The sequence below is a fragment of the Podarcis liolepis genome, assembly GCF_965112155.1.
Source record: "Podarcis liolepis genome assembly, chromosome: 4".
NCBI lineage: Eukaryota > Metazoa > Chordata > Lepidosauria > Squamata > Lacertidae > Podarcis > Podarcis liolepis.
Window position 1 is genome coordinate 84537742 of NC_139558.1, and position 12385 is coordinate 84550126.

The window sequence follows — 12385 nt, forward strand, 5'->3', positions numbered from 1 at the left end:
ATTAGGCTGTCCTAAATAGACATATCAGCATATACAAATCTGTACATGCAATATTAATGTCTGAAGTCAAATAATTCACAGTAGAAAAAAGAATCTGGCACTTTATCATTCATTTACAAAGTCCACTGTTACAGAGTATGCCTAACCAAAGCTGCCGTCCTGGGAAACAGAACTACTTCCAGGTGGAGAAACAGCATCTCCCCGGAAAAAAATGGAACCGTTTTAATGAGGCACACATAAAGAAAGGGCTGCGCTTAGTGCTAGATCATATACTTTTGTAAACATCCTAAGTTCAGTGTCTGGCTTCCCCAGTTGAAGGTGTTTTGGTAATGTCTAAAACAGCCCTGACTGAGACCCTGAAGAGCTGCTAATGGTCATAATGAGGTTAACAACCAGCGGTTTTTTAGCAAAAGCTGCTCTCCTGAGATGTTCTGACAATCTCACATACCCCAGGTGTTCATCACCTTCTTCCTTCTGGACTTCCAGCAATATGAGGTAGTGAGATGAAGGCACAGGCAAGCAAATAAAGAAGAAAAGCCCTTCTCTCACTCGCCGAGCCAGCTATCAATCTGGTTTCCCTGCAAAATGGCTTAAAAATGGACAATATTTGTCTCTGCTCTCACTTAGGCACTCCAGTGTGTCTCTTCCCTGACTTCAAGTATCAGAAAGAAACTGGATTTTCTAACGTGTCCCTTTGGGGAGAGGGAGAGGGAGAGGGAGAGGGAGAGGGAGAGGGAGAGGGAGAGGGTTTGGCCACCCTCCCACCTTTAAGATTACCCCACTGATAAAACCAGCCAACAACCATTTATATAGATGCTATAAAAGCCATTGATATGACTCCATATATATAGAAGCTCTTTATGTCCTTATTCGAAACTATCAGATCTGGAGCTTAGCAAACCTATGAGTTGTATCCAACTAAGGTTTACTTACAGTAGACCTATTGAAATTAATTAACATAAGTTAGACATATCCATTAATTTCAATGTGTGTACTCAGAGTAGGACTACATCTACTTCAACTTAATCTGCCACCCATGTGACTGCCAAATCTTCCATGGAGTCACTTTATGGCAATCTGTCCTGCAAAGATGTCTCATATGATGTTTCACCTTTGCAAGAGCTGGTGATGAAATTCTCAATACTTCTTGCCCCCGATTGCTTGCCCCTTCCCTCTCAAGTTTGCCACACTATTTTAATTCCACTTAGGAAAGGGTCACCTTCATCCGCTCATTCTAAGCATACATCAAGAGAGAGAAATCATATTAGGGCAAGCCCACAAGCTTACCTAAGAGCAGCGAGGCCCTCTGGTCAGCAAGTATGGTGTGTTACACACTCAAGTAAGCTCACTTGCATACAAGGCATGGGTACCATCTCTCCTATGAACATATGATTGCCCATGCATGTGTCTCCATCCTCCAACCTCCCAATCTTCATCTCTCAGCTCAAGGAACATCGGCCGGAGGGGTGGGGTGGGGGAGAGAATGTCAGGAAAAGGCTTAACAGCAACTCCCTTTTTTGGCAAGAGCAACTTGAGGGGGAATTCATAGGTTACTGGAGTGAGCCCTGATAGCCAGGGGCTTGCTAGTTCAAGTGACCATTACAGCCCAGGAAGCAAGCCCCTTCTACTGCTAGAAAAACTCTTTAGAAGGAAAAGCCCTGTCAACAAAAAATGGAACAAATGTTCTTTAAAAAAGGGTATGTGTGTTCCATAAATACGTCCTGAGATCCATTTGTGTGTGTGTGCATATTTTGTAAACGCAGCACTGCTAAAAACTGCTATTAGCTTCGGAAATTGCTCTTTTCAGCATATTTTCAGCTCTGAGTAAAGCACTGATTAGAATTTAGACTTCTGTTGACAGAATAGCAATAGATTGTGCTATATAAAAATAACTGTCGAATCATTTTATCAGAGAAAAATTACTTGAATGTGGAACCTATGAGCACAGTACATCAATACATAACAGTTTAAGTAAATGATAATCCCAAATAAATCACTTCATTACCATTTTAATTTTCAAAGTCAATTGCTAGCTATCTTGAAAACAAATGAGTATCCTAAGTAAGAAGTCTATTACAGGGTCTTTCCTTAAACAACTGTTTCAACAAGATATTACAAACCATTACCATTGTTCTATTACCCAAGAATTACAAATGATACACACTACTTACGAAAATAGATCAAACCACTGCTGTTTCGTGACAGATTCCTGGCGCAAAAGCTTCAGAACAATGGGGCGCATGAAATCCCATTTGTCTTCAAACTGAAGTGAACCTTTATTCTTCAAGAAAGAAGACAGCATACTTTAAATACAGGTCAAATAAGAATTAATCTTGCAGCCCAATCCTATATATGTTTATTCTGAATCCAGTCCATTTTGCTCGTTGGGGCTTCCAATTACATGTGCACTTGAGTCCACCTGTAGTCAAATAGATCAACTAGACAACCACTTCTTTAAATAACTCATTGCATCTTACCCTGTGAAGTTTCATGATCACACCGTGTTATCCTCAGGGGAACAAACTTAGTAGAATTCACAGCACACATTGGTTTTCCTAGGTTCAGACTTCAAACATATTGAACTAGCCATGTTTTAAAAATGTCCCAATGAGAGATTCATCTCCTATCCCCCTAAGTTGTACATGATACTCCAGCAGGTACATTTAAGTAATAGCCCAGGACTTAAACAAGAAAGAAGCTTTTTAAGTCATGAGCCACAAAAAGGGGAGACAATGAAAAACTGACAAAATGCATTTTCATTGTTTTATTTATCTGCATTGTGCTGGAGGTTTTCAAACACCACTGTAACCTTATAGCACTAGGGATATGGACTAACCTTATGCAGCACATTTTAAACTTGGAAGCAGATTCTGAAGTACAAAACTCTTCAGATACATCCAGGTGAGGTACATGCACTCTGTAATCCAACTGACCGCCAACAAGACGGTTTGGGTCCATTTAAACACAACTGAACACAGTGCTCTATTGCTCTCAGTCCAGCATATTCAGTGTGTCAATATTGCTGTTTTGTTGCAAAAAGGTACGGTAGGAGGAAAAATACATGCAAATATACTTGACACTTAAAATGTGCCTGCACTGAACCCTTTTCACAAATTCTAATGTTCTTGCTTCATAAGTCAACAACAAAGCTGATAAAGAAATACACACAAAAATTATTCTCCTTCAAGCAAGAGTGATAGAGACAAAGTGGAAACACCACATCTACCCTGTGATCAGGCAAAGCCTATTGCAGCGGAGACAGTGCATGCAAACTGAGAGGGACATGTGAGAAAACACTGTATGCAGATCCAAATGACACACTGCACTAACCCATACTGCACTAACCCACACTAACCCATGTTGCCATACTAGGAGTTTTTAAGCACTGAAAAATTAAATGCAACGAAATATCATGAGCCTTGGAAATTCAAAGGTCTCTACTGGATCAGAGTGAAGGCTTGTTTCCCACAGTGGCCATCACCAGGCGCTCATGGGAAGCCCACAAGGGCAATTGCTCTCTCCCGTTGTTGTTCTCCAGAGACTGGCGTCCAGTTTAAGAGAAGGGTTAAGACATTCACAAATTTTCCATATTTAGATGGGAGAGGAACAGGAAATTGTACGGCATTCATCCAATTTCTGCACCATGCAAGAAGCAAACACATTCTGCATTCAAACATATTGTGCTCACTTACAACTTAGACACTATTTGCCCAAACATTCATTTGATCTTTTTACTAAGCATGACTTCATGACTTGCCTTTAACTGGTTACTTACACAGAGACTTTAAAAGATAGTTATCTTTATGAGGATAATGATTTTCACAAAATTGAAATGCCAGACATTTGTAATATAACTTCCTTTACTATTCTAGGTGCATTTAAATGACTGAGAAAAAGCAGGCGCTTCATCTCAGGGTCATGGGTTCGAGCCCATGTTGGGTAAAAGATTTCAGCATTGCAAGCGGTCCCTTCCACGTGGTCCCTTCCAACTCAACAATTATATGGTTCTATGGCATCTTACGGGAGAGCAAAAATGGCCTCAAATGAAGGGAAATGGAACTGGTGCAACTTGACTGTTCCTCAACAGTTCTCTTCAGATATAGCTAACTTATGGAGCAAGCTAGTTGCATTTAATGTATCAACATGGAGAAAGCCCCTGCTAAATTTCAGACAATTTGAACAAATTGCCTGGATTTTAATAACACAGAGAATGTTCTGCATTTACAATGGTATAAAATTTCATTACCTATCCACCTTAACTGTACTGGCACAATTATGCCTATATAACAAGTTGCCATTGCCTCATTCCACACAGCAGTAATACAAAGGGACAAAAGGGAAGAATTCTAGTCAGTCTTCTAGCACAGCGTGGCAGGCAAAATTTTAGCTTTTTACCTTAAGCAACTGCAGGTAGCCTATTGTGACATGTTGCAGAACCTCAGACTCTGAATACCTTCTGCAAACATCATTTTGTCCCCATCCACTCCAGTCTTCCTCATAGGTAGCTGAGAACAGCAGCCCTCCACCCCACCCCAGGCGTTGATTTGCAGTCTTTTCTAGGAAGAGAGACACTAGCACATAAGGCACATCTACACACACACACTCTCTCTATATATTATTCTATATTATTATTAGTATTATATTTTAGAACGTGGTTTGTCTCAATGCATTCAGATGCCACTTGAGATATCATCATCAAATTTGATGGATCCCAAGATGGAGGAGAGTTTTCGTTTATGTTTGGAAATGGCTGCAGGCCATTTTGAATCAAAATGGTAGACAGAACCATTCCAACCTGCACCAGTTTGGACACATTTGAAGATAGTGGGAGTGGGAGGAGGTGCTATTGTCAGTGGAAGTGGAGATGCCATGACCCTGCAACACAATGAACTGGGACACCCAGGGGGGAAATGATATCGGTGAGGGGTAGGCAGGCATGCCTGGCGCAACAGTCAAGTACCTACAGAAGCAGTGCAGGAGCCACCCATCAAGGGTACAAGTCTGCTGGCTGCAGAGGTTTGCTTCACCGGTGGGTTCCCTGCAAGGAACACGCTGGTGAAGCAGCACCCACCCACTAGGTTTTAATTCTCTTGCTCTCTGCAGTGTCTGTGGAGTGGGTGGGGGAGGTACAATGTCTTCATGCCCTGCCCCGCTCCTGACTGTAGTGGAATTTTTAAAACCCTAAATAAGCATTAGTCCTGTAGCCAAAATGATTGGGGCTCAGGTCCAGTTTGGGTGTCGCTCAGGTTGGGGCTGATCTGGACGCTCAGATCAGGCCAATGAGGGTGTGTGCGCTCACCTAAAAACAAATGATCTATTTATAAAACTCAGTAATTCTTGGTTTCATAGAATTTCTGAGCAGCACTGGTTACTATCAGGTAGTAGTTAACATTTTCATACACATACATATTGCTGGGATGAACGAATTCACTATGTATATTGGCAGAGAATTTAAGAGGAACTGTTACTCAGATGTTGAGCAGATGCCAGAAGCTACTCTGATACTAAGAAAACATTTTATCTACCCATTTTATATACCCATGACAGCATCATATGCTGTGGTTATTCATGGGAGCCTTGTATACTAAATACTAAGAATTTACTGATGTTATTGGAATCATATATGCTCCATTGACTACTAGGGTTCACATGGCTTTTTTATCACTGTATTTGTTCTAGGAGCCAACATTATAGATGCCTGAAATATGAAAAATAAGTCCAAAGACTGCTTTAATATGGCTTCATTGCAAATCAATGGAATTCTGGTCCTACTGTTACAACACATTAGCATCTGTTTTATTGCTGCATTTTATTGCCGAAGTCAAAACTTAGGGAGTTTAGCAGGCGGTGGCAGTAGATAGGAAAGTGACAACTGCCTAATTTGCAAGACTGACTTGATGGAGTCAAGAAGCAATGACTGGGCGACATAGGAAATCAGGGGTTATAGAGAGGCTGAGACAAGTGATGATGGCTGCTACAGACTGCACCAGAGTAAGGACCCTAGGAGAGAGAAAGAAGCCACAATATATTTGTATTGTGGCTTATTCAGACATCACTGCATTGTTGTCAATGAGACATACTCCTATGTAAATGAATACCAATTCAGCCTATAGCTGTTAGCCATATGAACACTGTCCATAATGCATTCACTTAGGCCTGGGCATCTTAACAAACCCCAGAGATCCAGCACTTGGTAGCCAATCTCAAATACCTGCCTCAGGCCTAAACAAGGAAAGGAGATGGATTTCACTACCAGATGGAGAGGGAGGCAAAGACCAGTGGTAAGGCAGGGAATGAGGGAGGCAAAAGGACAGAAAGCCAAAAGGGAAGTTCATGGCTGGGTATATTTGTCCCTTTTGTATACTTTTAGCTTCTGAGTAGGAAGGAAGGGCTGATCTGCACTTGTGAGGCTGGGTGCATGTTCTCCGTAATAAGGTGAAGAAAGGGGGACTAAATTAGAAAAAGAGCCAATGGTTATTTATTTAACTTCTTGGTTCTCCTGCCCTGGTCAGAGCAAAAGAACGAACTGATCTGACCTGGCTCCTGCAGACTAAGCCAAGAACCTGCCTGCGTTGAATAGAAAGACAAGAAGAAAAAATGGCTTTAGAAAGAGAGCGAGAAGTGCCTGTCTGCTAGTAGAAAGAACGGGAGAACTCCAACTAGATGGTGACGTGTAGGGAGAAACAGTGTATTTACCGTACCTAGTTTAATAGCTCAGCCTATTCCAAAGCCACAGGTAACTGGGAAGCAGTTCAGAGGTTGGGCTTTATTTGCCAAGAATGCTATTGTGCACGGATGGCAAACTTCTGTACTCTCTGGGGCAATTAAAGTTCTTCAGACTTTAAAGAGCCAGTGCCATTAAAGCCTACCATACATGGTCTGGCTCTATTACTAAGTTGACATCCCCCAGCACATACACTCAGATGGGGTGTCTTCATCATCACTGGTACTACAGATAAACGAATGTGTGTTTCCTGAAATATCTCCTCATGGGGTTAGAGAAGAGTCATCAGGTGGCCAAATAAAGATACCTCCAGGGGAAGATGAGGCCCATAGGCCACTGGTTTGCAACATGCTCTAGAAAAGGGAGTTTGGCAGATGGATTACAGCCATCAAGGCCTCGACATTTCAATTTGGTATCACTATATATTTCTTGGAAGACTTCTGAAGTAAGTGCCTCTTTCTAAAAGCAGCCTCATATTTCACTTCATAATCCCAGTCCTATCAAAAGTAAGATCAAAAGCATAAATATTTCAACCTGCTTGATCTTAGGTTTGCATGTACTTAATTTTAATGTTGGAGATGTTTTTAGAGTATTGTTTCAAGAAGAAAGCACTGTACTTCTACATGGGCACTATTTTACATCCCTTCTCTTGGTTATACATACCTACAAATTCGGACAAGGGCAAAACTTAAACCTCTTTCATAATTTTCAGAAAACAGTGAAAACTGAAATTTCACCTTCACGAAACAACCTATTCTGGTTATATTTTAACTTCGAAGTATCTGAATTATCTGCTGGATAAATGGCATTCATTTCTCCAGTTATGAATATCTTGATGTGTACAGGAAAAAGGCATAGGTTAACTTTCACAAGAGTATACTTTCTCCTGAAAGTTATTACAATAATTTTACAAATCTATTTATCAACAAGAGGTAGAAAAGTAAGTCTGTTGTCCTCTCTCAACCTATCATTTGACAGCAACATGATCAGGGGACAAGAGTTATCAAATAAGTCACTTAATACAGTAACACTTTTTCAATGGTTTGGGCTTGTACATTTTGCATAAAGCAAATAAGTTTTGGCTATTGTATTTTTATTTTGCTATAGCAAAATAGCTTATAACATTCTCACATGTTTTATCTCATATTTAGGATTTTTTTGCTGTATTTTTGTTTTAAACTAGAGATTTAAGTTATACTAGCAGCATAAACATTTAATAAGCAAATAATAAAATATACCTATATGTTCTACAATCTCTTACAGCAGTGTTTAGCTTAAAACAAGTTCACCAGACATCAATTTTCAAAAAAGCTAGTGCCAACCTGCTTAATGCATAACACCCAAGCCTAGTGATTAAATGACAATTTGTTACAATACCTATCAGGAATGGAAAACATTCTAAATTTCTTTATTTCAGTCTCAGAGTTTGGGGACAAAAATCAAATTTAATGGGTCAGCCACACATAAGATTGGGGGAGGGAAAAATCTGTATTGGAGATTTCTCCAGCCCTACCCTCAATTATTGCCACTTTGCTATATACCAGGAAGGGCTAAGGCTGTATCCTCCAGATGTTGTTGGACTAGAACTCCCACCACTCCAGGCCACTGACTATGCTTGCTGTGGCTGTTGAGAGTTCACAATTTCTAGAGGGTCCCACATTGGCTACCCTCTGCTATTCACAAACACACACAATCTTGCGCACACACAAGCTGCTACATCTGTGCGTTTTAAGAATACTCTCCCCCTACATACTCACTCCCACTACCACCCTTCCTGCACTATTTTCCTTTGACAGCTTTACTCCTTTTGAGATTTTCTTTTTTTCAGCATCTCCAATCCTCAATTACAATACTGAGCACTTGTTTTTCTTTTATGTCCCCAAACACATTCACCCACTCACTGCCTATGCTCCTGATTTGTTATCTAATCTGTTTCCTAGCTCCAGTCCTTCTGTTCCTAGCCTGAGTTTTACCTGCCTTCTACAGCCTACCCATCCTCTGCTTTCAGTTTAATTAATGAAAGGGATGAAAGGATCCCAAACGTGGAGTGCAAGAGCACATTAAAGTTTGTAGTATTTCATCACCCTTCTCAGTCCATGCTTCCAGTTGAAGATGGGATTCATTTACATCAGAACAAACTAGTGTTCAGAAGCAAAAGGCTGGCACTTCTTGTAGGATACATGGAGTTCAAGGGGAAAGGGCAAAAGATAGCAACTGGGAAGCAGATGTTAACTGCCCTGAGATCTTTTGATGAAGGGCAGTGTATAAACCAAACAAACATAATAAATGTGCAAAGGCAGGTAAGCACCTCCAGCAGAAAATTTTGGATATGATTAAGGGGAACAAAGTGGCTGACAACAAATCTGATTGGGGGGGGGCAAAATCCAGTGTGAAGTTGTCCTGCATACGCCCCACTGAAAACCCTTGATGGTTGGAGGAGGGGGGTGGAGGCTGGGGTGCGGAGAATACATTTAGGACCACCATGTCTTAGAGCACTTGTCATTTTCCTCAAATGCTGTTTCTTCCCCTGCCTTCGCCCTGCAGGACACAGGGGCTGAAATCCAGAAAAACCTTGTGAAGGGAATGCAACGCTCCCTTCACCTTATAAGATGCGCACACACAGAGATGTACACAGGTTAAGTCGGATGTGCTCCACCCTAGTTTAGAAAAATGAGACATAGCCCAAAACACGAGTCCGTTGCATTTTCGTTCACTTTCAACCTTTCAGTGCAGGCTTCCAACCTTTAGGCTCGTGGCTCTCCGCCTTCCTACCATGTAACCCTAACCTGGCAGTCGGGTCTCTTTAGGCAGACACCCAGAAGCCAATATGTTTTGCCTGTGATATATCTGCTTTGTTACGCTGCAATAAGCCAACGGGGGTGTTTAACTGCATCCTCCCGAGATCCAGAGCAAACTTGCCGGAAGTGCTCCTCGGTGCTTTGGGGGAAAAAAAACACCACCACACACACAGCACAGCTATATATATATATATATATATATATATATATAAGCACAGCACATTACATATATATATATATATATATATATATATAATATATATATGCTTTAAAAAAATACCACACACACAGCACAGCAATATATATATTATATATACATATACATATATATATGTGTGTGTATGTATGTAATGTGCTGTGCTATATATATATATCCCTCCCTCTCCTTATCAGCCAGGCAGCTCCTCCCCACATATCACCCAACCCCCAAAGGCCGGAGGTTCCCTCAGGCAGGCAAGCCGCCCAACCAGGCCGGGGGTTGCCTCTCTCTCACCTTTAACAGATTAGACGTCGCCATGTTCCCCACAAAACACACAACACACAGAGAGAAACAGGCGCCCTTGCGGGGCCTTCACAAGCCGGCGGCGGCGGCGGCGTCAGCTGCTCCCCCGTCGTCCGGGGCTGGTTCTTCGGGCTGGGGCCGCTTTACATGGTCTCGGCCGCCCCGCGCGGGACGGAACCGTGTGGGGAGCCTCGGCTCGGCGTCCACCCGGCCGCTCGGCCCCCTCAGCCGCTGGGCGACGGGCTCGTGACGGCTCCCCTGCCTCGGGTCTCAGCGCCTCATGGCGGAACCAGCCCAGACAGCGGGAGACTCCGGGCGCTGGAGTAGGAGGAGGCGGCGGTAGCAGCGGCAGCAGCCCGGCTCCTCGCGAGGGGCTGGGCGAGCCCACATGATGAGGCGCCGAGGAGCCGGATGGCCGGCCGCTGAGAGGGGAGAGCGGCTCCGGCCCACAGCGGCCCCTGCAGGGCGGAGGCCGCGCCTGCCTCGCCTCACGCTCTCGACGGAGCGCAGGCCTCGGCGGTGTTCCCTCATGGTGTGGCGAAGGCTGCCAGCTCCACGTGTGTGTGTGTGTTGCTGTGGCAGCATCGTTTTTATTCGCACACCGCCTTCCCATGCTCCGAGGCGACTTACCAGCATCGTCATAGTTCAGTGGTACCTTGGTTCTCAAACTTAAATCCGTTCCGGAAGTCCGTGCCAAAACCAAAGCATTCCAAAACCAAGGCACGCTTTCCCATAGGAAGCACTGTAATGCAAAATGGATTGATCCGTTCCAGACTTTTAAAAACAACCCCTAAAACAGCAATTTAACATGAATTTTACTGTCTAATGAGACCATTGAGCCATAAAATGAAAGCAATAAACAATGTAGTGCAGTCACGCAATCAATTAATTAGTAGCTAAGCTGCAATGCACACAGTCACAAAAACAAAAAACCGCAAAAATGCAAAATAAATAGCAAAAACAGACAGACCTCAGTGTAACACTCAAAACGGAAGTGTGGCACTCAGATCAGAAGTGTAACACTCAAAATGGAGCATGTTTGGCTTCTAAAAAAAGTTCGCAACCTGGAACACATATTTCCAGGTTTGCAGTGTTTAGGTTCCAAGTTGTTTGAGTACCAAGGTGTTTGAGAACCAAGGTACCACTGTAGTCATAATCTTATTTGTATGTACCCCCGCCCATCTGACTGTGTTGCCCCCAGCCATTCTGGCTGGCTTCCAATATACATAAAATAGAACATTACACAAATAATAATAATAATAATAATAATAATAATAATAATAATAGTAGAAGATTTGCCCACAACTGTGAACGTAGCAAAAAAGAAAAGGTAGTCATAGAGTTGGAAGGGATCCCAAGTGTCATCTAGTCCAACCCCCTTGCAATGCAGGAATCTCAGCTAAATAAAACCATAGAATCTTAGAGTTGGAAGGGACCCCAAGAGTATAGTCAGTTATAAGCAATAAATATAACGCTTCAAAAAGCACACGGCCAAATCAGAACAATTTCCAGTTATATCATCATCAGATCTAGAAAATAAAAATACGAAAGGTTAATGTATATAACAGCAGCAACAATGGTATCTGAAGAGATGTGTACGCACACGAAAGCTCATACCAATAACAAACTTAGTTGGTCTCTAATTCCTCTACTGGAAGGAATTTTTTTATTTTGTAGCCACAACAATAAAACTCCTAAGCAATACTGTTCCGCAGCCTCCGCTTTTGTAGCTGGAGTCAGTCCCAGGCCAGATAGGAAAAGGCCAGCAAGGCAGCGAGTAGGTCTTCCAGGATTCACTGCCACAATGTATACTTGAATCTGATGGTTTTGTTGTGTATTTTAATGACAGGTAGATGTTTACATGTGCCTTCCTCTGCCCCAGCTGCATCAAAAGATTTCTCTCTGGTATTGGTCTCTATTGGGTGTAACTGGTCTTTATACACTGGGAAATGGATAGAAACCTATTTTGACATTAAGCAAAATAATTAATGTACGGTGGTACCTACATCACCAACTTGAGCTGGGGTAATTGCCACTAATTGCCCTCTGGCTAGGAGTGCCTTTTACGAAGCATCATCTGGTTTTCCAGCTACGGCCATTCCTGGACAGGGGGAGCCTGACCATTACAGTCCCTGTGATGGAGCCTTTGAGGCTGGATTGCTGCAATGAGCTCTGTGTGGGGCTGCTCCTGGGCCTGGTTCAGAAGCTCCATAAGAGCAGAAGGAGAGACCTTCTGGATCAGGCCCACCTAGTCCAGCATCCTAGAATCAGAATCATAGAATCATAGAGTTGGAAGAGACCACAAGGGCCATTGAGTCCAACCCCCTGCCAAGCAGGAAACACCATCAGAGCACTCCTGAC

General features: G+C 42.7%; 1 protein-coding gene across 3 annotated transcripts in view; it reads right to left on the bottom strand.

Moving 5' to 3' along the window:
• The window catches only part of CUL5 (cullin 5), a 48767-nt gene that overhangs the window by 22842 nt on the left and 13540 nt on the right, over window positions 1-12385 (bottom strand). The window contains exons 2-3 of one of the 3 annotated variants that reach the window (XM_083499535.1): window positions 10016-10342; window positions 1288-2281 (exon numbers count right to left, since the gene is read on the bottom strand). Coding sequence is in view for 2 of the 3 variants with exons in the window: in XM_083499534.1 (XP_083355660.1) it covers window positions 2172-2281; window positions 10016-10039 (134 nt within the window). In the remaining variant the exon portion in view is untranslated. Of the gene's footprint in view, window positions 1-1287; window positions 2282-10015; window positions 10480-12385 lie in introns of those variants that run through there. The other 2 variants (XM_083499534.1, XM_083499533.1) reach the window with 2 other exon arrangements.